We start from the raw sequence: 26226 nt of genomic DNA, 5'->3' as shown, positions 1-26226 counted from the left end.
AATACCCAGTAGAAGGCTTGCTGGATCATATGGCAGATAATATGGCAGATCAGGAACCTCCATACTGTTTTCCATAGTGGCTGTATCAATTTGCATTCCCACCAGCAGTGGATGAGGTCCCTATTTCTCCACATTCTCTTCCAACATGTGTTATTACTTGTCCTGTTAATTATAGCTATTCTAACAGGCGTGAGATGATATCTCATTGTGGTTTTGATTTGCATTTCCCTTAATAGCTAGCAATGTTGAGCATTTTTATGAGCATTATATATTTGTTGGCCATTTGTATGTCCTCTAGGGAGAAGTGTCTGTTCAGGTCCTCTGCTCATTTTTGATTGGATCATTTGTTTTTAGTTGTTGTTATTGAGTTGTATGAATTCTTTGTATATTTTGGATATTAGGCCCTGATCAGAGGCGTTGCTTGCAAACGTATTTTCTCATTCAGATGGTTGTCTCTTTATCTTGTTGACAATTTCTTTTGCTGAGCAGAAGCTTTTTAGCTTGATGTAGTCCCATTCATTTATTTTAGCTTTTACTTCCCTTGCCTTTGAGGTCAAATTCATAAAATCTTCTTTAAGTCCAAGGTCCTTGAGTTTAGTTCATATGTTTTCTTCTATGCATTTTATTGTTTCAGTTCTTAAATTCAGGTCCTTAATCCATTTTGAATTAATTTTGATGTGTGTTGATAGACAACAGTCTAGTTTCATTCTTTTGCAGGTGACTTTCCAGTTTTCCCAGCATCATTTATTGAAGAGATTTTCCTTTCCCCATTGTATGTTTTTGGCTTTTTTGTCAAAAGTTATTTGCCCATATAAATATGGGTTTACTTCTGGACTCTCGATTCTGTTCCACTGGTTCATGTGTCTGTTTTGCTGCCAATATCATGCCATTTTGATTACTGTCGCTTTGTAGTATAGTTTGAAGTCAGGCAGATTGATGCCTCCAGCCTCATTCTTTTTTCTCAGGATGGCTTTGGCAATTCAGGGTCTCTTGTGCTTCCATACAAACCAGATGATTTTTTGTTCTATTTCTTTAAAAAATGCCAATGGGATTTTGATGGGGATTGCATTTTATCTATATAATGCTTTTTAAGTATGTCAATTTAAGTATGTTGATTCTTCCAATCCATAACTTGGAATATTTTGGGTGCTATTTTATTCATGAGTGACAATTTTGGCTACCTTGAATTTCCATAATCTGTCTTTCATACTCAATTAGGCAGAGTTCCCAGAGAAACAATACTGATAAGATGTGTGTATATACATTTATTATAATTTATTATAGTTAGATTTATTGTAAGGAATTCACTCACATGATTATGGAGGTTGGCGACTTCACAAGTTCCAGGGTGCGACCTAATACTGGAGACCAGGGCAAGATAATGCTGCAGTACAAGTCACAACACCGTCAGCTGGAGAATTCATTCTTACTCAGGGCAGGGTCACTTCTTTTGTCTTATTCAAGGCCTTGACTCATAGATGAGGTCCTCCCACATTTTGGAGGACAGTCTGCTTTAGTCAAAGGCCACTAATTTAAATTTTACTCTTATTCAAAAACACCCTTACAGAAACACCCAGAAAATTTGACCTATCTGGGCACAGTGGCCCAGCCATGTTAACACATAATGTTGGTGACACATAAAAAATCAACAATCACACATTTAGAGGTTTATCTAACATCTGTTTTATACTACTGCTTTCTCTATTTCCTTTAATCTAAATTTAATATTACAAATTGGGTTTTAGCTAGTTATAGTCTGTTATTCACTAGTTCTATTATCAATGTTTTTTCAATTTAAAAAAAGCTTTATTTTTCTTACATTTATTTACTAAGTACTTCCTGTGTTCTTTTAATAGACTATATACTGGTAGATCAATAGAGTACTGAAGAATATGTCTATGGGTTTGAATTTTAATGCTGCAACTTACAAGAGGGTGTCCTAGAGTGATAATTTAAACTCTCTAAATCTCTATTCCCTGATCTCAAAAGCAGAACAATGGAATTAACTCAGGAATTGTTGAAAGGAAGGAAAGACAGGCTATATGCAAAGCTCTTAGCACAATATGTAGCACCTATGAGGCAGTACATGAATAAAAAAATACCAACATTGTTTCTCATTCTCTTTGGATTTTGTATTTTCCTATACTAATTTATATTTATATTCATTCACATGCCCTAGATGTATTCTTTTTTGATTATTCTTTTTATTTTGGAAAACGTGCAGTTCTTTCAAGTCAAAACTTTCTTGAACAAAGGGTGGAGATTAGTGATTTATACTATTCTTTGGTTATAGTATAAGAAATGGCCGATTATCCAGGAATGATGTTCGCTCCCTCTCCAAGAGACATCAAGGAGAGACAATGTGTATCAATATAGGGACATACATGCTCTTTTCCCTTTACTCATGACTAGATTCAAATAATCTAGTGGGGGATTCTTAGGGGCCCTGAGTCAAAGCCAGGAAATGAATCAACCAGGAGAATTTCATCCGCTTTGGTCTTTGCATGAGCAAGACATAAAGCTATGATAAGCCACTGAGAGCTGGACATTGTTTGCTTCAGAATCTAGTGGTATTTGATCTAACAGTGATTCTCATGAAAAATACAGTTTGAGGACAGTTGTTTACCCAGTTGTTGTATCTTTTTAGTTGGTTGAAAGTTCACTATATTTGGCAACTATTCTTTTTATCTGTTTAACTGTGGTTTGTTTGTTTTATACATTAGGAAGGACATTTCACATTAGGGAGGAAAGAATGGTTTCAGTTTAAAAAAAAATCAATGATATAGTTCTGGCTGAGTATAGAGTTATAGATTGGAAATTACTTTCCTCATTTTAAGTAATTGTGTTAATGACTTTCAACGTCCAGTATGGCTGCTGAGAAATTTCATGCCATTCTACATGTATAAGAAACAAGATTTTTTTTTCTATCAGTCAAGAAACTTAACTTAAATCATTCTGAAAATGTTTCCTGGGTTTTTTTTGTGATTTATTCAACTCAATTTTCTCTTTATTCATACTGGAACTCTTATTGTATCACCCATGTTTATATATTAATATCTCATCTATAAAATTTCCCTGTCATTTGTCTTCGTACTTTACCTTTTATGTGATTTCTGCAATTCGTATCTTGTGAATTTTCCATTCATTTTTTACATTTTTATTATTACACTTTTGATTTCCAAGAACTGTTATCTGCTGAATGTTATTTTTTAAATACTAATCTCTTCTTATTTTGTAGATGAAATATTTTCCCTCATCTCTCCAAGGACATGGTCATTTTATTTTCTTCACCTTCTATAGTTTTTGGTGTCTCAGTCTTTAAAACTTTGATGTTTTCATGTCTCTGTCTTCCATATTACATTGTTTCATCATATGTCTACTGCCCCTTCATATTAAGAATTGAGCATTTAACAGCTTATTCCAACACTTGTGACCACATATGACGTTTAGGGCCTTTTGCCTTCGCAGAGGGTAATTTGTCTGGCTTGTTGGTTAAAACAACTGCTGCCATATGGTTAATTTTGATTCTTTTGGCTGATCTGATTGCCTCCTGAAGAGGCATTCATACACTTCTTAGAATGTGTAAGTCTGATTCCCCAAATCCAGCGTGCTAAGTTTATCTTAGTCCCACTATTTTCAGTACAGTATTCTTCCTCTATTGTGACATACAATAGAACATGTGTGACTGCTGTCTTGTATCACAGACTCCCAAAGGAAACAGCCTCAATTATCTGTCAGTTGACAACAGAGTTAATTGAATAGGAGAGGAAATCAGGATTTCTAAATACTTGAACAACTGATGTTCAACCAATTCTCTTTGTAGGTCCACCGTTCAAATCACTTCCTAAGGTATTTGGACATGCAATTCCAGAAACATTTGAGTACTACTGCAGTTTCCTATAGTTCGTCCCAATTGCCAGTTTAGGAATTAGCATTTTAGGGGCTAAGTCAGCTATCTATCTATCTGCTATTCAGCTTCCATTGTTATTACACCTCTCCTGTTCTGTTTGTGTTTGTATGTTTATGTCATTTTAAAAAATCCCTTATAACTTTAGTGAGGTTTAAAGAAAGGGCAGGGGTAAATGCATGTGTCCAATATGCTTTTAACAGATAAGCCTTTTCTTGTATTGTGTCTGGTTTCTAGGCTACTATTCAACTCTGGTTATGATGAATGTGTTCACCCTATTTATAAATTTACTTTCATAAATGTAAACCTATGCCAAAAATATGTTTTATATTATCTTTTTCTGTTCCTTTCTAAAATCCATCATATTGAAGATGTTCACTTTGTTTAATCTGTGCTAGCATTAGTGCATGTGAAAATATGTTTGACTAAACCTGCAGATCTGAGCCTATCAAATTCAGGATGCAAAGCAATTATCGAGTTCCTCTACAAAAGAACAAAATTCACTAACATATACCAATAGCCACTTATCTCCATTTTTGCAGTGATAGCCTTGGTTTTCCTTAGGTTCTGACATTTTAGTCTCTATTTTATTTCATTATTGAATTTTGTTTTGTATCCAAACTTTCCATAATTACTTCCTGTTACCTAGCTCCACTACATTAGAAATCTGGTGAGCAAATATTAATAGTACTAGTAGCAATATTTATTGATCACTTATATTTCTCCACACACTGCACTAAGTAATTTCCATGTATAAACTTATTTGATCTGAAATAATGTAATAATTGGGTATTATTTTTATTATTGGCTTTTTTACAGATGAGAAAATTTAAACACAAAAAGGTCATATTAGTTGTCAAAGTTCTTTTGGCTATACTGACAGACTTGGATTGCAAACCAAGGTGCTGAGACTGTATGTTATGCCTTTCTCTTTCAATCCCCTTTTTACGGCTGATTCATTGGAAGCGGATGGCTGCAAGTGCAGTGTTATTTGTCTTTCTCAAAGCAGGTTTATCCCTTCTGTTTTTCCCACTGATACAGAAGGGTATTCATGAAACCCTTTAAAATTTTTCAATTTACTTTATGAAGTAGTGCTCTATTTCATTCATGAAAATTGTCTTCAATTGTGTCCCATGTCTCACGTTGTATTGCAACATGCTGGTGTTTTCCAGAGCTGACATAAAAGTTGAGATCACATCTTAGTTTCTTTAGAAATGAAATTTTTGTCTCCATATATGATCATATTTTATCATTTTAAAGGTTTTTTAAAACGGCAGTTTTATTAATTTATATTTGGACGAGTATCTTTGCCAAAATAATTAAAAGCAAATTAAAGCAACGGTTAGATGAAATTCATCATAAATTAAATTCCAGTTTCATTCATTACTATTTTGTTTTGCTTCTCTTTCATGTTATTCAGTTTTGATGAGAATATGTTGACAGAGATTTATCTACTTAACCACTGATGATAAAGAGTAAAATTGTACAAATATTCTTAACAAAAAAGTGAAAAAAAAATGTTTGAAAATATGTCTACCCTTAGAAGCAAGTACTTATAAGCAAAGTGTGATTGCCTCAAAATTTGGTACATTCGTAAAGTTCATTTCTTGATTAAAGTAAAATTATACATATGCCAATATGACATAATTTTATAAAATACATGCAATTTAAATTTATGATGAATATATGGAAAAGTGTAAAAGAGTATACATCAAAATGGTTACAGTGGATTTTGTCACAGCATTTACTTCTAAAAATGCATTATGGCATATTCTTATTTTCCCTACCTATGCATATATTTAGTATTTTAATCAATGTTAAACAATGTTATTTACTTTAAAGTAATAAATGTAATATAATTTGATAAGTGGAAATATGAATTATCCTCTTAAAAGTAAAAAGGAAATTACAAAGAAACTTATATAGTTAAATCATTTTTTGGCTAAAAAAATCTATAAAGTTATAAATTATATTTATAAATAAGTATATTAAAATAATTGGACCATGTATTCCAAAATTTAAAGGTCATTATCTCCAGACAATGATATTTGGGATGTTTGCCTTTTCGACTTTTAAATTTTCTATCAAAATAATATATTTATACAAAGAAAAATATGTATTGGCAAGAAAAATACTGATGAAATAACAATCAGCAAATTTTGGTATCATTACATTAGTAAGAAGCAAATTCAGTAACAATATAACCATATATGTATACATAAAAATATTTGCAATTAGGAAAATGAGAAAATTTTCATGTTTGAAGTATGCGTGTTTACATCTATAATATTTTCTAAATATTATATGAACTAACACAAAAGTATATGTTCATATGATATTTAAATAATTATCTTAAAAGAGAAGGTTTTAATATAATCAATATCAGTTTAAATTAGTGTACTAAGTCTAACACATTTCAATATGAATATGTGTATCAAATGAAGCAAAAATGAAGATCTGAGAAAATTGATTACTTACTTCTTGCTTCACAAGAATCCTGTAGGACTGATCTACCAACTGGGTCATAGGATAATTTTCTTCTATGGGGAGAAAATCAATTTTATTATTCTGTATTTGATAAAGCATATGCTCATATGTGGCTGCAGATTCCAGTGGTTCAATTCCATAACTGACTTTATCCAACTGCAATAATCCCCTGAATATTTAAAGACATAAATAGAAAACAGGGCAATTAATATAGATTTCCCACTGAGAAATATAAATCGACATTAAATAAAAACATTTTATAGAAATTTAAGAGTAGTCATTATGGTCTAATTTAATCTAAGAATCATCCCATCTTAAATTAACTTTCAACCTAATATCATACCTTCTGTCTATTATAGCATTTGAGAGTCACTGTGTTCTAGTGTGGCTAATAAATAGTGTGGCTAGTAGATATTCTTTATACTACTGGGCTCTTTCTAAATAAATCTTATGAGTGCAAGCCTAGGATAGAGACAACAAGAATAAGAAAAATATGAGGAGGCTGAGGAAAATAAAGTATGTGAGGAGAAACACAATCGAAGCCTATATTTTATTTGCTTTCACTCTATAATTCAGGAATTTCTAAAAATTAAAGGTTTACAGAAGATTTTCAATCACACATATCTATGGAATATGCCATTACCTGAGTCCAGAACAGATACTAAGTGTCACAGCTGATTTTGGAATCTCTGCCGCATGTCCTTGATAAAAGCAATGTCCCTAAACAGGAATATATAAAGGTACATTCGTGAATGATTTGTAAATAAAGTTTTGGGTTTTATCCTTACTGACTAGACATCATGATCATTCATATTTGGCCATTAGCATAACAGTATTTAGAAGATATCCCATTTCCTTGTTGTCTACCTGCAATCTCTTTTTCTTAACCCTCTTCTGCCCATGAATAATCATGACTCTTATCCTCCCACCAACAATTCCTGCTATAATTCTAAGTTGTAAAATTCTGACCAGCAGCTTTCTTATCTTTTCTTTCTCAGCCACATTTCTTGAAGGTATAATCTATACCTGCTAATTTGATGTAATTAACAGCATTAATTTGACTTCAACTATGAACATTCCACTTGCTCTTTCTAAGTAACCAGAAAGTATCTTAAATGACATTTTCTCATATTTTTCCTCTTTGATATTTCACCATGTTGATTATTCTTAGTTAAAACTCTCAGCTCCTTGGACTTTCAAAGCATTACTCTTCCCAGGTTCTCCCCCAATATTTTCTTTCCGTGATTATTTCCTTCACTTCCCTTAAAAGTCTAGTGATGTCTAGAATCTGTTCCTTTGTTAATCTTGTGCTATGAAAACTTTAGTGTTGTCCTGCTCTCCCCTATGAATTTGCTTATACATGCTTAGCTAACAGACATACATCTCCATCAGTAACCATTTGCTTTTTCTCAAAACTAGGCTTAACCACTATCCCCTACTCACTGACAATGGCTGAGCACACCCTGCTCCATTCCAAGCAATAACTGCAGCTACCTCCAGCTGCACTGGTGCCAGCGGACATTGCAGCTACAAGCCTTTCACAAAGTAGAATGCAGAGCAGCAGACTCTAGAGAGTAGCAGAAAGCAAGACATATTCTGCATCTCCTAGCCTTGCACCCAATCAGAGAAAATAATCCCATAAGATGCTTCCCAACACCTCCAACTCCAAGCAGTGAAAGGTGGCTCAGTTACGATCTTTCTTCACCAAGCGACACTAGCAGAGATCGAATGGGAAGCACACTGACATCCAGTGGCTGGAGGACAGCCAGAGGAAATGCTCTTCATCCCATGGGTGCTTCATCGTCCAACCCCACTTAGCAACACAAGTTGGGACCAGCAAAGTACCTTTTACCACTATAGGCTGCACCAGCAAGATACAGCAGTATCTCAAGCAGAGCCAGAAAAAGAGAGTACAGCAAAATAATACCAGAACACCAGAAAACTAAATTGTCATTGGAACAACAGAGCACACCAAATCTAAACTTACACTGGGTGATCGCTTTCAAAAATAGAAGATTTAAATGTCAAGCAGACAACTGAAAATCATACTATACCAAGAACCAAGAAAATCACAGCAAAAATGAGAAAAGACAACCAATTGATGCCAATATTGAAATGAGTCACATGGTGAAACTATCAAAGATTTTAAAACAGCTGTAAAAAATGCCTTAATTTAACAATGAAATGAAATTCTGGTTAGGAAAAATGGTGGAGTAGGAAGCCCTGGCTCCTCCATGCCCCAACAAACTTACCAATTCAGCCACAATTTGCTGACAAATTTCCTTTGTGAAAAATCAAGAGCAAATTGAAAGGTTCCTGAACACTCCTAAAGAATGAAAAATCAGACTCATGAAGAGCAGTAGGGAGTTTTGGGATACCTTTTCACCAGACACTCTGCTCCAGAGCACTGCCATATGATCAGAAAGAAACACTCTAGCTCCCAGCTCGACCCGGGGAGGAAAGGGGTTGGTTCACATGTTCACTGCCTCTGTGTTTCTGAGGGGCCTACTCAAAGAATGCATATAGGTGTGACCAGTCCTGGAGCTCTGATGGGTTCAGGACAGTCGAGCTACCCAGGCAACAATGGACACGGTGGCTAGTAGACAGCATTGATTCATCCCCACCCCATTTTTCACACAGCGAGTAGATAAAAAATCCCAGCTCTCTGCTTCTCCCATGGAGAAGGAAAGAACTGATCCATGCATGCAGTGCACCCACTTCAATCAAACTGCCTAAATACCTGCCCTCTGTCCCCACCAATCCTGGAGCACTGATGGGTCCAGCATAATCTAGTTGCCTGGGAAAGAACAACCGGCGGCAGCCTGGGATGGTAGATGCCACTGATCCTCCCTCATACCCAGCACAGAAAGTAGGGAGGGGGAAAAATGCCTGCTTTGCCCTGAAGGGGGAAAGAGTTAGTAGAAGGCTCCAAAATCACTTTCCAGGATGATTTGTAGGGGTACTCTGCTGTACAAGGCCAGTCAGTGAAGACTGGAGGAGTCTTTTAATAAGTAGACACCAAAACAAAGAATTAAGTAAGATGAAGAATTAGGAAAATATGTCTCAAACAATCAAGCAAAATAAACCAAATAAAATGAAGTTAAATGATTTACCTGACAGAGAATTAAAAATAACCCTTATAAACATCAAAGGTCAAGAGAACAATGCATAAACTTCTGATCAATGAGAGACTTCATGAAAAGGATGGAAAGACAAATTACAGCATGAGAGGAAATATCAGCCTACCACGTATCTGGCAAAGGACCTGTATTTAGAATATATCAATTGCTCAAAATCAACAGTGAAAATCCAACCAATAAACTAGAAAATGGGTAAAAGACATTTAATAGACATTTCACAAAGAGTAACAAGTAAGCACATATATATGTTCAACTTCATAAACATATGTTGAAAATATGTTCAACATCATTAGTCATTAGGGAAATGCAAATCAAAATGACATAAGCTATTACTACACATCTATCAGAATGAGTAGGGTTTTTTTGTAAATATTAAAAAGGGATTGAACAGTGGCAAGAATGCAGACACTCTCTCATACATTGCCGTGGAAATGTAAAATGGCACAGCCTATCTGGTAAATAGTTTGATAGTTTCTTTGAAAAATATAAACATACAACTTACAATATGACTGGGCAATTATATATCTCGGGATGTATTCCAGAGAAATTAAAATTTACATTTCTTCAAAATTATCAAATTTATGAGCATAAAGCCTTCATAATATTCCAAGATATTTATTTTCTCTATGATTAATACTATCTCCTTTCAGCCCTAATACTGATGGAATTATTTTTTATTCTGTATATGTCTTACTTATTAATTTTTATTTCTTTTACGGAATTAATTCAAGGCTTTAATTTTTTCTATTCTTTTTCCTTTTTCTATCTCATTGATTTCTGCCCTCATCTGGATTCTTGGCTTACTCTACTACCTTGTAACCCTTTACAGAGTATTGCCTTTTTTCCTGGAAGACAACTAATTTAATGGTATCCCTCCTTGATCCTCTCGTTGCTGGGCTTTAGGCTATGGAAGGAGAAATGGGGATGATAAATATATTTCGTAATCTAGAGCATGATCCTTTTTCCCAAGGATTAGTCTTTCAGGTCTCATCTAAACGCCTGGTCTCACTACTCTGCCTGGGTTGAAAATCTAACATCTCCCAACACTGTTTGATTTATATAGTATTACCTCTGTTTTACTCTCTACCCTTCAGTAGAGTGTGACACAGCACATGTGCAGCCTGATCTTCAGTTGAGGACTTAAGGAAAACTCCCCTCTCCCAAAAAAACATACATCTGATAGGCCCTCTTCATCTTCGGTCCTGTCTCATGGAAATCCCAGCTGCTTTAGCAGTCTTGAACTCTAACTTTTAAGAGATCTGCTTGGTTCCACCTCCCTATGCTGCGGTTAAGACATTACCCCCAGTCAGAGGGCCAAGTTGAATGTGAGACTCACCTTTTATATCTCCTTTCTCTGAGAGAAAATTCCTGATTTTCCTATTGTCAAATGTCAGAAAACAGACAGGTACATCGTGTACAGAATTTTGTTCTGCTTTTTCCTTGTAGTTGGTGAGAAAGACAGACATTGTACCACTTACCATGTATTTTAAGTTTATTATCTCTCAGTTGCAATATAGCAATTGAATCTGACCAATCATTTGTAAACAATTTGTTTCTTCCAAATATGTTCTGGCATTAAATAGATCACAGAATGAAGCTAACTTTCTCAAACACTTGAAAAATTTCTTGACTCTTACCTGTATTTTGGGAAAAAAAATTCAAATTCCTATGTTTCACATGTAAACATATTCAGGTTCTGTATCCAATATGCTTTTGCATTCTCACTTTCCCTGTGGTAATTCTATAAAATAATTTCCATTATTATGTCTACCAGTCAGATCCTATGACATCTCAATTTAAACATTCCGTGTTATTTAGAGGTTTGTTAGCGCCTTCACCCATTTGTCGTTGTTGGCTTCCTCACAAACTCCTAATAATAATTCTAGACAGTTAAAATGAACTTCTCAGATAAATGATTCTTGAGTTCCAAATCCAAGAAATATTTGTTCTATTCAATACAATTTTATTGAAATTGTCACATTACATTTGGATTTGTGATCTGTTTATTCAATAATTCTGGGGTATTCCTTTTTTCCCATCAAGAGACCTTAACTACATAAAAAATATATATATAATTTACACAGCATAAATCAAAATTTACCTTTATCAATGAAGAATCTGGATACAATGTTCCTGATTTGTTGTATGAATATACAAGGAAATGAGGGTCTAAAAATGACCTAATTCAACCAAAATAAGGACACTTCATTAGAATAATATCATTAAAAAGTAACTTCAAGAATCATAAAATTAAACAAAATTTACTTTCAATTATAAAAGCTCAATCAAATATCCAAAATTAAATGGACTCATCTCATTATCTACCTTGCTTTCTGAAAGCATATCATGAATATAAGAAAAAATTATAACCAGTATAAGCAAATACCAGTACGGATGCTATGATGAAGTAGATTTATCTGTAGTGAAAATTGAGGCTTCCAGATTCTCACCACAAAATTTCATGCCATCTGCATGTTCGATCCGAGGAAAATAATCTCAAAGCATTCTAACTAAATAATACCTGGGTCAGCATAAAATTGCAACAAAAGAAAAAATAAAAAGAATGTCATGATTAAACTTGAAAAATGCAAAACGGTTGTTTAGAAAGGTAGCTGAAAGCACTGGATTTACATCTTAAGCTTAAACAGAATTATAAAAATCCATAAACCACTCTACCAAGCTTGGGAGATGTAGCCTCTCTACCTGATAAACAGAAAGAAACACAGGGAGGCCCCTAATATGAGGAGACAAAGAAACATGGCAAACGAAAGAACAGAACAAAACTCCAGAAAAAGAACTAAACAAAATGAAGACAAGCAATCTACCAGATGCAGAGTTCAAAACACTTGTTATAAGGATGCTCAAGGACCGTAGGGGAACAATGGATGAACTCAGTGAAAACTTTAACAAAGAGATAGGAAACAGAAAAATGGAGACAGAATACATTAAAAAAGAACCCGTCAGAAATGAAGAATACAATACCTGAAATGAAGAACACGTTGAATCAACAAAAGATTAGATGTAGCAGAGGATCAAAAGCAACTGGAAAGATAAGGTAGCAGAAAACACCCAATCGGAACAACAACAAAAAAGCATCTAAAAAATTAATTATAACTTAAGGGGCCTCAAGGGTGTCAACATTCATATCATAGCAATACCAGAGGAAAAGAGAGAGAGCAAGAAATTGAAAAACCCATTTGAGGAAGTAATGATGGAAAACTTCCCTAACCTGGTGAAGAAAATGTACATACGAGTCCAAAAAGCTCAAAGAGGGCCAAAAAGGTGAACTCAAAGAGGCCCATACCAAGACACATCATAATTAAAATGCCAAAAGGTAAAGACAAAGAGAGAATCTTAAAAGCAACTACGAAAGGCAGTTACTTGTATTCAAGGGACCTCTCATAAGACTGTCAGCTAATTTCTCAATAGAAACTTTGCAGGATACAAGGGATTGAAAAGGCATATTCAAAGTGATGAAAAGCAAGGACTTACAGCCAAGATTACTATACCTATTAAGGCTATCTTTTAGAATTGAAGGACAGATAGACTTTTCCTTTAAGGAGTTCATCACCAAACCAGTATTACAAGAAAAGGTAAAGGATCTTCTTGAAAAAGAATATCAAAAATATGAATTAAATGGCAATGTCTACATACCCATCAATAATTAGTTAAAATGTAAATGGATTAAATGCTCCAAACAAAAGACATAAGGTAGCTGTATGTATAAGAAAACAAGATCCATACTTATTCTGCCTACAAGAGACCTCTCCAGGTCAAAAGACACACAGAGACTGAAAATAAAGAGATGGAAAAACATATTTTTATACAAATGAAAACAAAAAAGCTGGGGGTAGCAATAATTATATCAGACAAAATAGATTTTAAAATAAAGCCTATAACAAGAGACAAAGAAGGACCCAGCAATTCCATTTCTGGGTGTCTATCATAAGAAACCCAAATACTAATTTGAAAAGACATATGCATCCCTGAGTTCACTGCAGCGTTATTTACAGTAGCTAAGAATGGAAGTTACCTAAGTGTCTATCAGTAGACAAATGGATAAAGAAGAGGTAGTACATGTATACAATGGAATACTACTCAGCCATAACAAAGAAAGAAATCTTGCCATTGGCAACAATGTGGATGGACCTAGAGGGTATTATGTTAAGTGAAATAAGTCAGACAGAGAAGGACAAATATCATATGATTTCACTTATATGTGGAATCTGAAAAACAAATGAACTGACAAAACAGAAACAAACTCATAGATACAGAGAACATTTTAGTGGTTGTTAGATGGGAAGGAGGGGTTTGGAGGATACATGAAAAAGGCCAATCATGAGGATGTAGAGCCCAGCATAGGGTATATAGCCTCTAACACTATAATAACTACGCATGGTGTCAGATGGGTACTAGGCTTATCAGGTGATCACTTCGTAAGGTATATAAATGTCCAATCACTATGTTGTATACTTAAAGCTAATATAATGTTGTATGTCAACTGTCATTGAAAAATAAAAATAAAAAAAATGTTTAAAGACCAAGAAAAAAAAACAACAGAAAACAACTGTATGAAAAGAAAAATGTTCACTTACTGTTTTTTAAGATGGAGAGTATATGTTTGTTGGTCAATTTTGATGGCATAAGTGACCTACAGCAACATGTTCAGAGAGAAAGTAATTATTAGAAATATGAAACTCTTAAAGTCAAAAGTAACCTACTTTTTAAATGTACTTTTTAGTAGAAACAGATTGTATCAAACACATCTCAAAATTATTTATACATATATAGTTCTATTTCTATCTTTCTTCAACCTTGATAAGTAAGATAGAAAATCAAGGAGTCTAAATCTATTTCATATTAGGAGCATTAGTCATTAGCTTGTATTATCATAATAAATTTTAAATTAAAAATGATTTCCAATAGAAATGCTGCGTAACCTTTGAAGAAACTTGAATTTAATATCTTTATTATCTTTTTTTCTAGCTTGCGGTTTCTAGCACAAATAAATTTAGAATTAAATAATGCAATGCAAGTTCCCTTTTAAAATTAAAGGAAGTGTCCCATAGCTGTCAGAAACCCCACCTGCAGACAGTCTTTGTCTTGCTTTTCTCTTTAGGAATTGCCTCACAACTTTTGGGAACAGCTCACATTTAGCGAGAAGCTCTCTCATCCCACCTCCAGATATTATGATGGGGCATGCCAGCTTCCCACTTGTTGAGACTCAGTTGAGTCTCCCTCTCCCCATTCCTGCTTTTCTCCCTCTTTTTCCATAGGGCTCACCACAAGGGCATACCCTAATAAACTTCCTTCACGCAAATCCTCTCAGCGACTGCATCCCAAAGAATCCTCTCGGGGACATCGTCATAAAACATATGCAATCTTTTGGGGTTGCACATGGTTAATTTTGGTAAATGTTCCATATCTGCAAAGGACGTGAATTTTTCTTTGGGCGCAGTTTTCTGTAAATGTCATTTTCAACCTTTTCTGTTCAGTCTTCTGTAACCTTACTGGTACTGAAAAAGGTATGTTGGCATTTCCCAAAATTACTCTGCATTGTTTCTTTCTCCTTTTAATCTATAGGGTTTTTTCTTTGCTTACGTTTTTGGAACTTTGCTGTTGTGTGTTAAAAGATTTAGCATGGTGTTATTCCAGGATAAATTGGTTACTTTATCCATAATAAGGTATCTTTTATTTCTAGAAGTGTTTCTTTAAATTCTATTCTGTCTGATACTAACATAGTTGTACCAACTTACTTTCGATGTTTTCACTTTTTTATTTTAACTTTTTATCCATTTTGATGTCATAGGTAGTTTTTAAAAAAATTTTCATATTCACCTAAAATTTAGTGATGCATTCTGAAGGATAAAAGCAAGTTTCAATTTCCAGAGCTTTGCTAGTATAAAAAATGCCTCCCAAATGTGATTTATTTCATGATGGGTTTTATAACTATATTTGTGTGCATATGCATACAATAAAGAAAAAAAAACAGATTTCAGTAGTATTTCTTTTAGTATTCCATCTTTATTTTGTTGTTTTGGCATAAATCTGTATAATCTGCTTTCTACATTCTGGACATTAGATAATGGTATCACCGTATGCCCAGATAGTCAAGACAAAACCTGGTCTATGTAATAACTAGACTATGTCTTATCTTTGAAACCATACTTGTTTTATATTTCTTTTCCTTGATTTTTATATTGTAAATGAATAAAGTGGTAATAATGGGCATCTTTGTCTTTAGTCTGGCCCTAAAACAAGATGCTGCACTGTTTAAAACAAAAAGCATTATATCTGTTATAATCTGCTTTTGTTGATGCTGCCATTTTGCTTAGATTTATTAAAATCACATTGAGTTTGTTCTCTTCTAAAATGAAATATTTTATGAGTAGATGGTGAGCATGTGTGTGGACATGTGTGATTAATTTCTAAAATTCTCTTTCTGGATGCATTAATTAAATTTTTAACAATATGTTAGTGTGGTGAGTTAATTTAATGCATTTTTTTAGTAATGACATATTTCCACAGAGAGAACACCTACTTAGTCATGTTTTACAATTATTTACGAATTTTGCTTTTTAATTATTTTGTAAGTAAAAGGACCTAGAACTTCCTTTTCTCATACTTTATTTGTCCTCTATATAACAACATTACATTTTTAAATGATATTGCATAATCTGAAGGGTTAGCTAATTTATCTTCTATTCTCTGAAAAAGATATCTTTCTTTCCTTGAATATTGTGTAAAGCCATAAAACCATTGGACTAGTAAGATTTTGAGGGCAACTTATTTAAATTATGAATTCAAATACTTTCATGATTATAAGGATAATCTACAATCAGATATTGTATTTCCACCTGAATCAAAAGAAACATGAGTTTTGTATCCCACATATGAGTGAAATCATATGATTTGCGTTTTTGATGTCACTCATGAGAGATATAGACCTGAAAGCAACAAAAGAACAAGACAAACAGAGACTCACGGACATTGACAACAGTTTAGTGGTTACCAGAGGAAAGTGGGGAGGGGAAGGTACTTAAGGATAAAGGGGGTCAAATATATGGTGATGAAAGGAAATTTAATTTTGGGTAGTGAACCCACGATGCAATATACATATGGCATATTACTGAATTGTACACTTGAAACCTATATTATTTACCAATGTTACCCCTATTAAATTTAATAAAATAAAATAAAATTATGGGCAGAAAAACAAATGTCAACATGGCAGACTTAACAAAGCATATCAATAACCATAGAAAAAGAATTTGATAAAATTTCTCTACCCACTTCCTGTGTTCTATACATACTAATTAAAGTCAAGGTGATTATTAGTATTTTAAGGCTTCTAGATCCCTGTTGATTATCAATCTGATTTTTTTTATCATTTACTGAGTTTTTAAGTCACTAATATAATTATGGATTTGTCTACTTTACTCACATCTATAGGTTTTTAATTCACGTTCTTGATGCATTCTTAGTAGATGCAAATATTTTTAGTTTTATTATGCCATCATGATAAAGTAATTGGTTTATCATTATGAGATGCTACTACTCATCCTGGTAATATCCTTGTTCTTCAGTCCACCATCCTGATATCAATTTATCAACTTGTGCTTCCTTCTGATTTGGATTTTAGTAAAATATAGGTTTCTTTATTCCTTTATTTTAATCTATTCATCTCTTATACTTAAAGAGTATTTCTTGTAGACAACTTTCAATTTTTTCACCCATTATGACAATCTCTGACTTTAGTTGCAAAGTTCACATCAATTACTTTTAATGAAATTCATGTATCAGAGTAGAAGCCAACTCTCTTGCTGTTCCTTTACGGCATATCTTATCATCTGTTCTTTCCCCCATTTTCTTTCTTCTATATTTTTCAATGGGAATTAGATATATCAATATAAACATATTGATAAACTTATAAACATGATCTATCAATATAAACTTTAATATTTACACATGTGCATATTTATACACACATCTACACACATGTGCACACACACCTTATATCTGTATTTCTGGGAGTATGCACACATATTTTCTGGCTTGGGCCACTGAGTTATATATAAGCAATGAAACCCCAGTAGCAGTTAGCATACCGAGCATACAGAGATTGGATTCTAAACACCATTTTCCACTCCCCACTAAGAGCACATAGTTTCTTTAATTATAAATTAGCTAAAATCCAATTAATGACATATACTGAACAGTAAAGAAGAAAACATGGTAAGAACTGAAAAATTTAACAGAAAAAAAGGGCTTACGGAGATAATAAAAATCGATAGGTTTAAACCCAACTATATCAAGAATTTGAATTTGTAATTAATAATATTCTCACAGAGGAATCTCCAGGTCCAGAGATATTCATTCAGTTGGTGATCTCTACTAAACATGTGAATAAGGAAAAAAATGCTAATCTTACAGAAATTCATGGAATATAGGCAGAACCCTTCCCATCTAATTTTATGAGGCAGTGTAATCCAACAAGGCAACAAGGCAACTATATTCCAAGAAAGTAAAATGCTTCTCATGGTCATAATTACAAAGTCCTGAACAAAGTACTCACAAATTATATCCAACCCACTTAAAATATATCATGACAAAATGGCTCTTATCCCAGGAATGAAAGGCTGATTCACTACACTGACAGAAATGTATATATAAATACACACAAAGATATGTATACTAATATGTAATTGCAGATAAATCGATCTATCAAAAAAAATAAAGTTTCCTAAAAATTAATAAAAGACATTTGAGAAATCTAGAGCCAACACCATATTCATTTTTGAAATATTGTTTCCTCCTACAGTAAAAAAAGAACAAACACAAAAGCATCAATAAACTAGATGAACTATTACCTGCTATTTAATACCATATGGGATTCCAGCACAAAAAAAGACTGAAATATCAGGGGAAAAAGAACAAAATTGTCCTCATTGGGAAATGATATGAATGCAATACATAGACAAGAAAGGGGAACAGAAAATTATTATTAATGACAGTGATTATTTGCAAAATTAACATACTTAAATATATAAAAATCTATTTTATTTCTATAAAATGAGACAGAAAGAGTTATAAAGAACACTTGCCAAAGCATCAGAAAGCATAAAAAGATATCCAGACTCTACATAAAAAATACAAAGCATGCCAGAGAAAATTAAATAAAACCTAAATAAATGAAAAAGATGTACCAATTTCATGCATTGGACATGCTGATATTAAGATTTTATTTCAATCAGAATTGACTTGTAGTTTGAATGTTAGCTTAATGGTAAAATTTGGCAAGATAATTTTAAGTTTATATATAAATGCAAATGACCTATAATAATACATAAAATAATTCTGAAGAAAAGCAAAAAGTAGAAAGACTTAAAACACTAAATTTCAAGACTTACTCAAAAGCTATAGTAATTAATATAGGGCACAACTTATGTTAAGACTATTAGAACACCTGAAAAGAATTAAGGCTAGAATAATCTACAAAAAATATATATATTTTTGACAGAGGTACCTATTTAAATTAATGGGAAATGGGTGATATTTTCAATAAATAGAGGTAAGTCAATAGACACTCATATGGGAAAAAATGACCCTTGACCCCTGCACCATATCATTAAAATTAATTTAGACATAACCACCCCAAATCTAAACTATAATTATGAAGTTTCTGGAAGAAAATATAGGAGACTATTTCCACAATCCATATTGGCCAATAATTATTAAGTAGAAGACAAGGAACAGCCATAGAATGGTTGATTACTTGGACACCATCAAAATTAAAAACTTGTTCATCTAAAGACATGATTAAGAATGTTAACAAGCAATCCCCAGACTGAAGAATGGTATTTGCAATTCACATCCAATTGGACCATCAACGATCTATAAGTCACTCATCATCACTATTCATCATGGGGTGCCAAATGAACCAGAAGCATAAAGAAAAAGGAATAAAATTATCAAAATTGCAAACATGAAAAGAGTGACAATGCCAAGTGTTGGTGCAGATATGGAACAATCAAAACTCTCATACACTGCTAATGGAAATGAAAAATATTATAACCATTAAAGTAAATGATCTACCACATTTCTATCAATTTAAATGTGTGCATACTCTATAAATCAGCATTTCACCACTAGAAATATGCACATAAAAGCATACATCAACAAAACACTTCTTTCTGTAGAGCAGAGTTATTCATAATGGCTACAAACTGGAAACAATGTCCAGTACCAGGTTAATATTTCAATTCTCAGCATGCTATGCAGCTGTAAAATTTATGAACTAATTCATATATGCATCTATGTAAATGAATCCCTAAAACAGAATGTTCAATCAAAGAAACGAAACACAAAAAATAGTACTACTGAATAATCCCTTTCATGTGAAGTTCAAGACAACAAAATAGTGAAGGTGGTAGTAATGTCTGAAAAAAGCACAAGAGAACTTTCTGATCTGGGTGAGAGTACACAGAAGTTTAGATGTACAAATAAATTACAGATTTGTGTATTTCGATATAATTATGCACATTTATTTCACCGGAGTTTAGGACTTTTAATTTGTCTCAAATTTATTGAAGGAAAATTACAATAAAACATTCTGCTTTCCTTTACAACCCAACGCAGAAAACAAAACAAAACAAAACAAAACTATGTGTAGGGAAACAAATAGTTTGGTACAAAGGTAGAAACAATATAAATTTGAAAATTACAGATGAGGGTTAGCTCTAACACTCACCTCTTTAAGAAGTTTATATGAATATATGAATATGCAGTCAAACCAACAGGGGATCTCCCTTTAAGTGGTATCTATATGGAGTTCCAAGTAGACCACGGGGCCCTATATTGTCTCGGAATGTCCTTAAAAGGCTCTGTCATTGATCAGGTAACAGTAAAAACTTCCTTTCAAATGGAAGTGGGAAAGATAGGGATTGAGGAAACTATTCAAAATTCGTTTCTTTCCTTTAGGCTTATGGTCTCCTCCTCTGCCTCCTCGGAAGCCTCCTCACCCTCCAAAGCTACCCCGGTCTCTGCCACCAAATCCACCATGGCCTTCTCTGACACCACCTTCTCCTCCAAAGCCACCTCTGCCTCCGCCAGGACCCCCAAAGGCATCTTTCCCCTGAGGATTGGCCCAGTCCTAAGTAACTGTTTCCATCAATTTCACCATCTTCCATGGCTTCCTTGGTGGCTTCGGCATCTTCCTCACCATTGAAGGCTGCAAAACCAAACCCTTTGGAAGATCTAGCCTTCCAGTTGGTGACTACCCTTGTCCAAACAGACCTCTAACAGAGTTTTGGATGGCTGGCTTCTTGCTCTAGGTGTTCCCCCAGGTCCTTGCAACTCCAGCATGATTGCTCTATCCTCAATTCCTCTTTTGTTACAGGAATTTAAAGCTTCTTTACAACTTCGAATGAAGCAAATTCTATAAATGTACACCCTTTATATTTGCCCTTTTGGTTCTGGGGCACTTAGATAAAGTTGTCTACTCAAATACTTACTAAAGAGTTTCTTCTGTTGCACTGCAGCAGAGGTTGCTTAAAACCAGAGTTTTTCATCGCCACACCAAGTTCTATTTTCTACACTGCTATACTCTTGACCTCGACCTTTCTCTCTGATATAGTACAAGGAAAAGGATTGCCCATTTCTCTGTTCCTTGCTTGTCTTCCAAGGTTTTCTCTCCATCAACTTCTGTCTTAAATTCAATGTACGCAATCCCTTTACTCTTTCCATCTTTGCTGACTAATCTGATCTCTAGCATCTTCAAACTCTTCTTTTAATTCATCTTGAGTAACTACGTAAAGCAGATTTTTAACCAAAAGTGTTCTTGCATCACAATCTTTTTTACTGCCTTTTCCCTTTGGTTTTTCCAGTTTACCTTCATTGCCAAAGACTTTTAAGCCAGTGAGTTCCAAGGCTTTTTCAGCAAATTCAAAATCCACATAGCCAAACTTCCTAGACACGTCATTTCTGACATCCACACGGCAAGATCATTTTTAGCAAAAATGACACTGATACCAGTTTTAAAATCAGAAGCAGATTAGTTGAAATTCGGGTTTCCAACAAAGAGACTGGAAGATGGAGTGATTCTGTGGCTTCTGCTTTCTGTTTCTTGGCTTCAAGAGCTGCTTCCTCTTTGGCCATTTCCTTCTTTCCTTTTCCAGGTGCTTCTTTGACAGGTTGTTCCTCCTCTTCCTCCTTCTCAACTTCTTCTCTACAGTTTCCACTTCTTCTTCATCCAATGCAGTGCTCTTCACCTTCACAGGAACAGCTTTTGCAGGAGCTATCTTGCCTTTGGCTTGCTACAATCCCCACAGCTTCGTCTTCAGAGACATCTTCTTCCTCTGCATCCTCTTCACTGTTCTCTTTCTTGCCATTCTTTGCTCCCTTGGCTGCCATGGCTGCTCCCTTCTTGCCAGGTGTCGCTACTGCTTTGGCTGGTGTAACTGCTGCCTTTTTGTCAGGGTGACAACTGCTTTCTTTGCTGGTGTAGCGACTGCAACCTTTTTTATTGAGGAAACCATCACCCTCTTATCTGGAGTTGTGGTAGCTTTCTTGCCTTTATTCTGAGGAATGATAACCTCTCCTCTGCTCTCATTTTCTTTATCTTCTTCCTCCTTCATTGTAGGGAAGAGACATTTTCTTGGGGTCACCTTGATTTGACCAGCCTTGTGTGTACCCTCCTTGCCTGAGTGGAGATCCTATAGGCCGCCGGCCTTCTAATAAAACAGTCTGGCCACTTCCTGCCTTGTGGCCGGGTCCCCTCTGGAGACACCTGGACCCGTTACTGCTGCCCTAATTATACACATTTCTTAAACAATCGGTATAGCTTGTAATTAGAGGCAGGGGAGAGAGTATCGGTGCTGTTATTTCCTTGTAGGTCACTAGTATTTTTCTGCACTTAACTATTTTGCTTAAACAAATCATTAGCATATATTTTGGGGATTTTTATTACTACTTTGCATTATTCTCATTTCTGATATGACATATTTTTTCCTTCTCCTTTCTCTTTTCCTTAGTCTATCTCATCAAAATATCTATTTTATATTCTTTTCAAAAATCAATTTTTGAGATTATGAATATGGGGTATTTTCTTATAACTTAACTTTCATTAATTCTACTTCTTAATTTTAGTAACATCTTAACATTTTTAAGGTGATATTTTTTAACTTCTAATTTTCATATTTTTTTGTTTACTTAAGTATTTGAAGTTATAAATTATACCCTTATACCATACCATCTTAAGAGCGTGACTCAAATTTCGGTTTGTAATTTCTTTATTCTTGTCCATTATTTATTATTTAATATCCATTATAATTTATGATTTCTTCAACCCATGAATTATGTACGAGTGCTTTTTTAAATTACCAAATACATTTTCCAGTCTCTTTGTTAAGTTTTAAATTAAATTATTACCAGAGTTCTGCACGATATTTTTTTTATTTTTCATTTTTTTAACTTGCTATTATAAATTTTGTTAAATGACCTGTATATTCTAGAGAAGAATACGAACTACTGTGTAGACAGAGCTGATTTACTGCTGGATTAGAAAAGCTCTATCCTGATTTCTGGGGATGCCTACAGGCCTGAATGTTTCTGACTCTTAGTTAAGAAAAAGGCAATGAGATTTATAATGCACCATTTAGGTTTCAACAGTCCCCTGGCCAAGGTTAGCTTCCTTAGTTTTCCCTGCCTACTTTGACAAGGCTGTGACTTTGGCTAGAGTCACCGAAAGCTTTGTAAGGAGTTCTCCCAAGGCCCAAATTCTTCCCATTGGTCTTGTTATTTCAAGCCACAGACTCAGCATGTTCCAGGAGCAGAAACTGGGTTCATGGAGAGCTGACTGTTGGATGTTTCTTGGATCCTGATATTTACCTGAATTCTTTCTCTTGCTGCACCATATGCTTTGCCATTAAAGGCAAGCCTCATGTGTGATACCCTGTGGCAGGAGTCCCCTATCCCCAGGCCCCGGATAGGTTTGGGTCCGTGGCCTGGCAGTAACCCAACCTCACAGCAAGAGGTGAGTGGTAGGCTACCCCGCTATGCTTTATCTATATTTGCAGCAGCTCCTCAATTTTAGCTAGCATCACCGCCTCAGTTTCACCTCAGACCACCGGGCATTAGATTCTCGTAGGAGCACTGGGCCCTGGTACCAAAAAGGTTGGGGACTGCTGCCCTGTTGGGTCTAGTCAGTCCTAACAAAGAGCAGAAAGAGGAAAACAGTACATTTACTCCATAGGCTCGCTTTTATAAACATATATCCATGAAATAAAATGGTTATTTTTGTTGTTCAAATTGTCTTTATATTTTTATGATATGTCAACCAACATTGGAGAAAAATATTTTAAGATCTCACTATGAAAATGGATCTGAAAATTTCTCCCTCCAGTGCTATCAGTTTTTATTTTATATGTGCTGAGGGCATTTTATTAAATTCATATAAATTTAGAATTGTTATACATTCTCACTGAACTATTTTAAGTAATGATGCGTATTACTCATAATGTTTGCATGAAAATGTGTGTATTAAGTGTTTGTGCATTCAATGCTTTTGGTTTTTTCCCTGCTATTATCATGGATATTCACATTTTCTTTTTGTTAGCATTTTCCAAGTATATGTTATACTCTCCTAAACAATTTAACCTCTCTGGATATTTATATTTTTGGTGTAATAGCTTTTACAAACACATTCTCACTGGATTTTTTTGGTGAGCAAAAGGAGACGGTCAGATAGACCATACAATTTATAAAACTTGCCTTGATGTGTAATAGTTTTTTCAGTTGGCAATTCAATGTTCTTCTCAGACTTGCTACTGAGATGCCAACCCTTGGATTCCTATCAGATCACCGTGTAACTTTAAAATTTCATAAAGTTCATATATTACTTGAGAAATGGAAAACAAATCAACAAAACTTGCTCTTATTCAGACAAAATGGTTCTTTAACAGTAATAGAACAAGAAAGATGCGTGGATTCATTTGGGTCGTGTAATCCGGGAAATATAAAACGTTCATTTAAACAAACAAACAAAAAGATTTCTTAATTACTTGCGTTTCTGACATATCGCCATCCTTGGTGTTGGTCTCAATCTTCTCTGGCACTGTAATTTGCAGAAGTGATGCTTCAGAGTCTGCAGGAAGGGAAACGTGTGTGAGCATTCCCAGAACATAGAGCATTTTTATTCTTCACATACTTGTCCTCCTCTATCATATCACTCTCTGAACTTCCCAGACCCACACACACACACACACACACACACGCACACACACACACACAGGGCAAAATCATATGTTGTACGATTCCAGGAGGAGTCTCCGCTGGACTTGGGAGTATTACACCCTACTGCTCTCCAGAGACGCTTGGGACTCGGTGACCTCAGCCCTCCCTAGGTAAAGAAGTATTGGTCTGAGAACCTCATCCAGGGTCTCTCCTTCACCCTCCTCCCCAGAAGCAGAGCTCCCTCTCCTGCCGGTACAGGGTCAGGTAAGTGAAGGACAACTATTCCAGGAGTGCTCTCAGCCCTCCAATCACCAGGACTAGCAGGATCCTGAAACTAAGAGAGCTCCAACGGAATGCTGGGCTGTCCCTGGCCGGGCCCAGGATTCTGGAGCAAGGAGGGCACTGCTCTGCAGGCCCAGCTTACGATGGTCAGTGGAGGTCAGCCGGCCCAGACTTAAGAGGATCAGTAAGAGAGACAGCATTGCGTGGCCGGCGGGCCTCTCCGCGGTGATGGCAGTTGGCCCCGGATTGGAGGCAGCTCGAGCGCAGGCGCGGTCGCTTGCCCCACGGGGCGGCTGGAGGGATCAGCTGCTCAGCCCCGCCCAACCCAGCTGGCCGCCCATCCAGGCCGGCTGCATGCGGAGCTGGGGGAGCTGGATCCCTACCCACGCATTTATTTTCCCCAAATTTAACGTTTCTCCTCTGGAAGTAGAACATTTGCGTTTGAAGTTCTTGGCAATAATAAGGGTCCATGTCATAGCTTTCTGGTTCAATGGCACCAGAAATGGTGCAAGGGATGTAGAAATTCACAACATGTTTAATGGCAGACAATTGCCGATTTTAACCACATGTAATGGGGGATTTCTGCTTAAGTTGCAGATAAAAAGGTACACACAGAGAGAGATTGTGAAAAAATGTAAATCAATTCTTCAATATTGCCGATGAGTTTGTTTCTTAGAAAAGTCTTTGGTTAAAGAAAATGAATTAATCTATATATATTTTTGGAGATAATACAGCCATTTTTACTATGATGATTCTCCCAGTCTATGAATACGAACATCTTTCTACTTCTTTGTCTCTTCTTCAATTTCTTTTTATAATGTCTCATAATTTTCAGGGTATAGATCCTTCACATCCTTTAAGTTTATTCCTAAGTAATTTATTGTTTCTTCCAATTCCAAAAGATTTTTTTTTCATTTTTCTCTAAAATTCCATTGTATATAGGAACACATTGGGTTTTTGTGCACTGATTTTGTATCCTGCAACAATATTGCATTTATTTATTGTTTCTAAGGGGTTTTTGGTAGCGTCTTTAGGGTTTTCTATGTAAACAATCATGTCGTCTGTGAAAAGTGACAATTTGACTTCTTCATTTCCAATATGGATGGCTTTTATTTCTTTCTCTTGCCTAATTGTTCTAGCTAGGACTTCCAATACTATATAGAATAAGAGTGGTGAGAG

General features: G+C 34.9%; 1 protein-coding gene across 1 annotated transcript in view; it reads right to left on the bottom strand.

The window, feature by feature from the left end:
* ADAM18 (ADAM metallopeptidase domain 18) overlaps nt 1-25279 on the bottom strand; it is an 80374-nt gene extending 55095 nt beyond the window's left edge. The window contains exons 1-6 of the mRNA XM_039853766.1: nt 25190-25279; nt 24594-24676; nt 14130-14185; nt 11636-11714; nt 7038-7114; nt 6386-6563 (exon numbers count right to left, since the gene is read on the bottom strand). Coding sequence (XP_039709700.1) covers nt 6386-6563; nt 7038-7114; nt 11636-11714; nt 14130-14185; nt 24594-24676; nt 25190-25247 — 531 coding nt within the window. The 5' untranslated portion in view covers nt 25248-25279. The remainder of the gene's footprint in view (nt 1-6385; nt 6564-7037; nt 7115-11635; nt 11715-14129; nt 14186-24593; nt 24677-25189) is intronic.
* Nucleotides 25280-26226: the final 947 nt, after the last annotated feature.

This window comes from Pteropus medius, unplaced genomic scaffold, assembly GCF_902729225.1.
Source record: "Pteropus medius unplaced genomic scaffold, Ma_sr-lr_union100, whole genome shotgun sequence".
In the NCBI taxonomy this organism is placed as follows: domain Eukaryota; kingdom Metazoa; phylum Chordata; class Mammalia; order Chiroptera; family Pteropodidae; genus Pteropus; species Pteropus medius.
The sequence above is the reverse complement of the archived record's forward strand: the minus strand, read 5'-3'. Positions and strand labels throughout refer to the sequence as shown.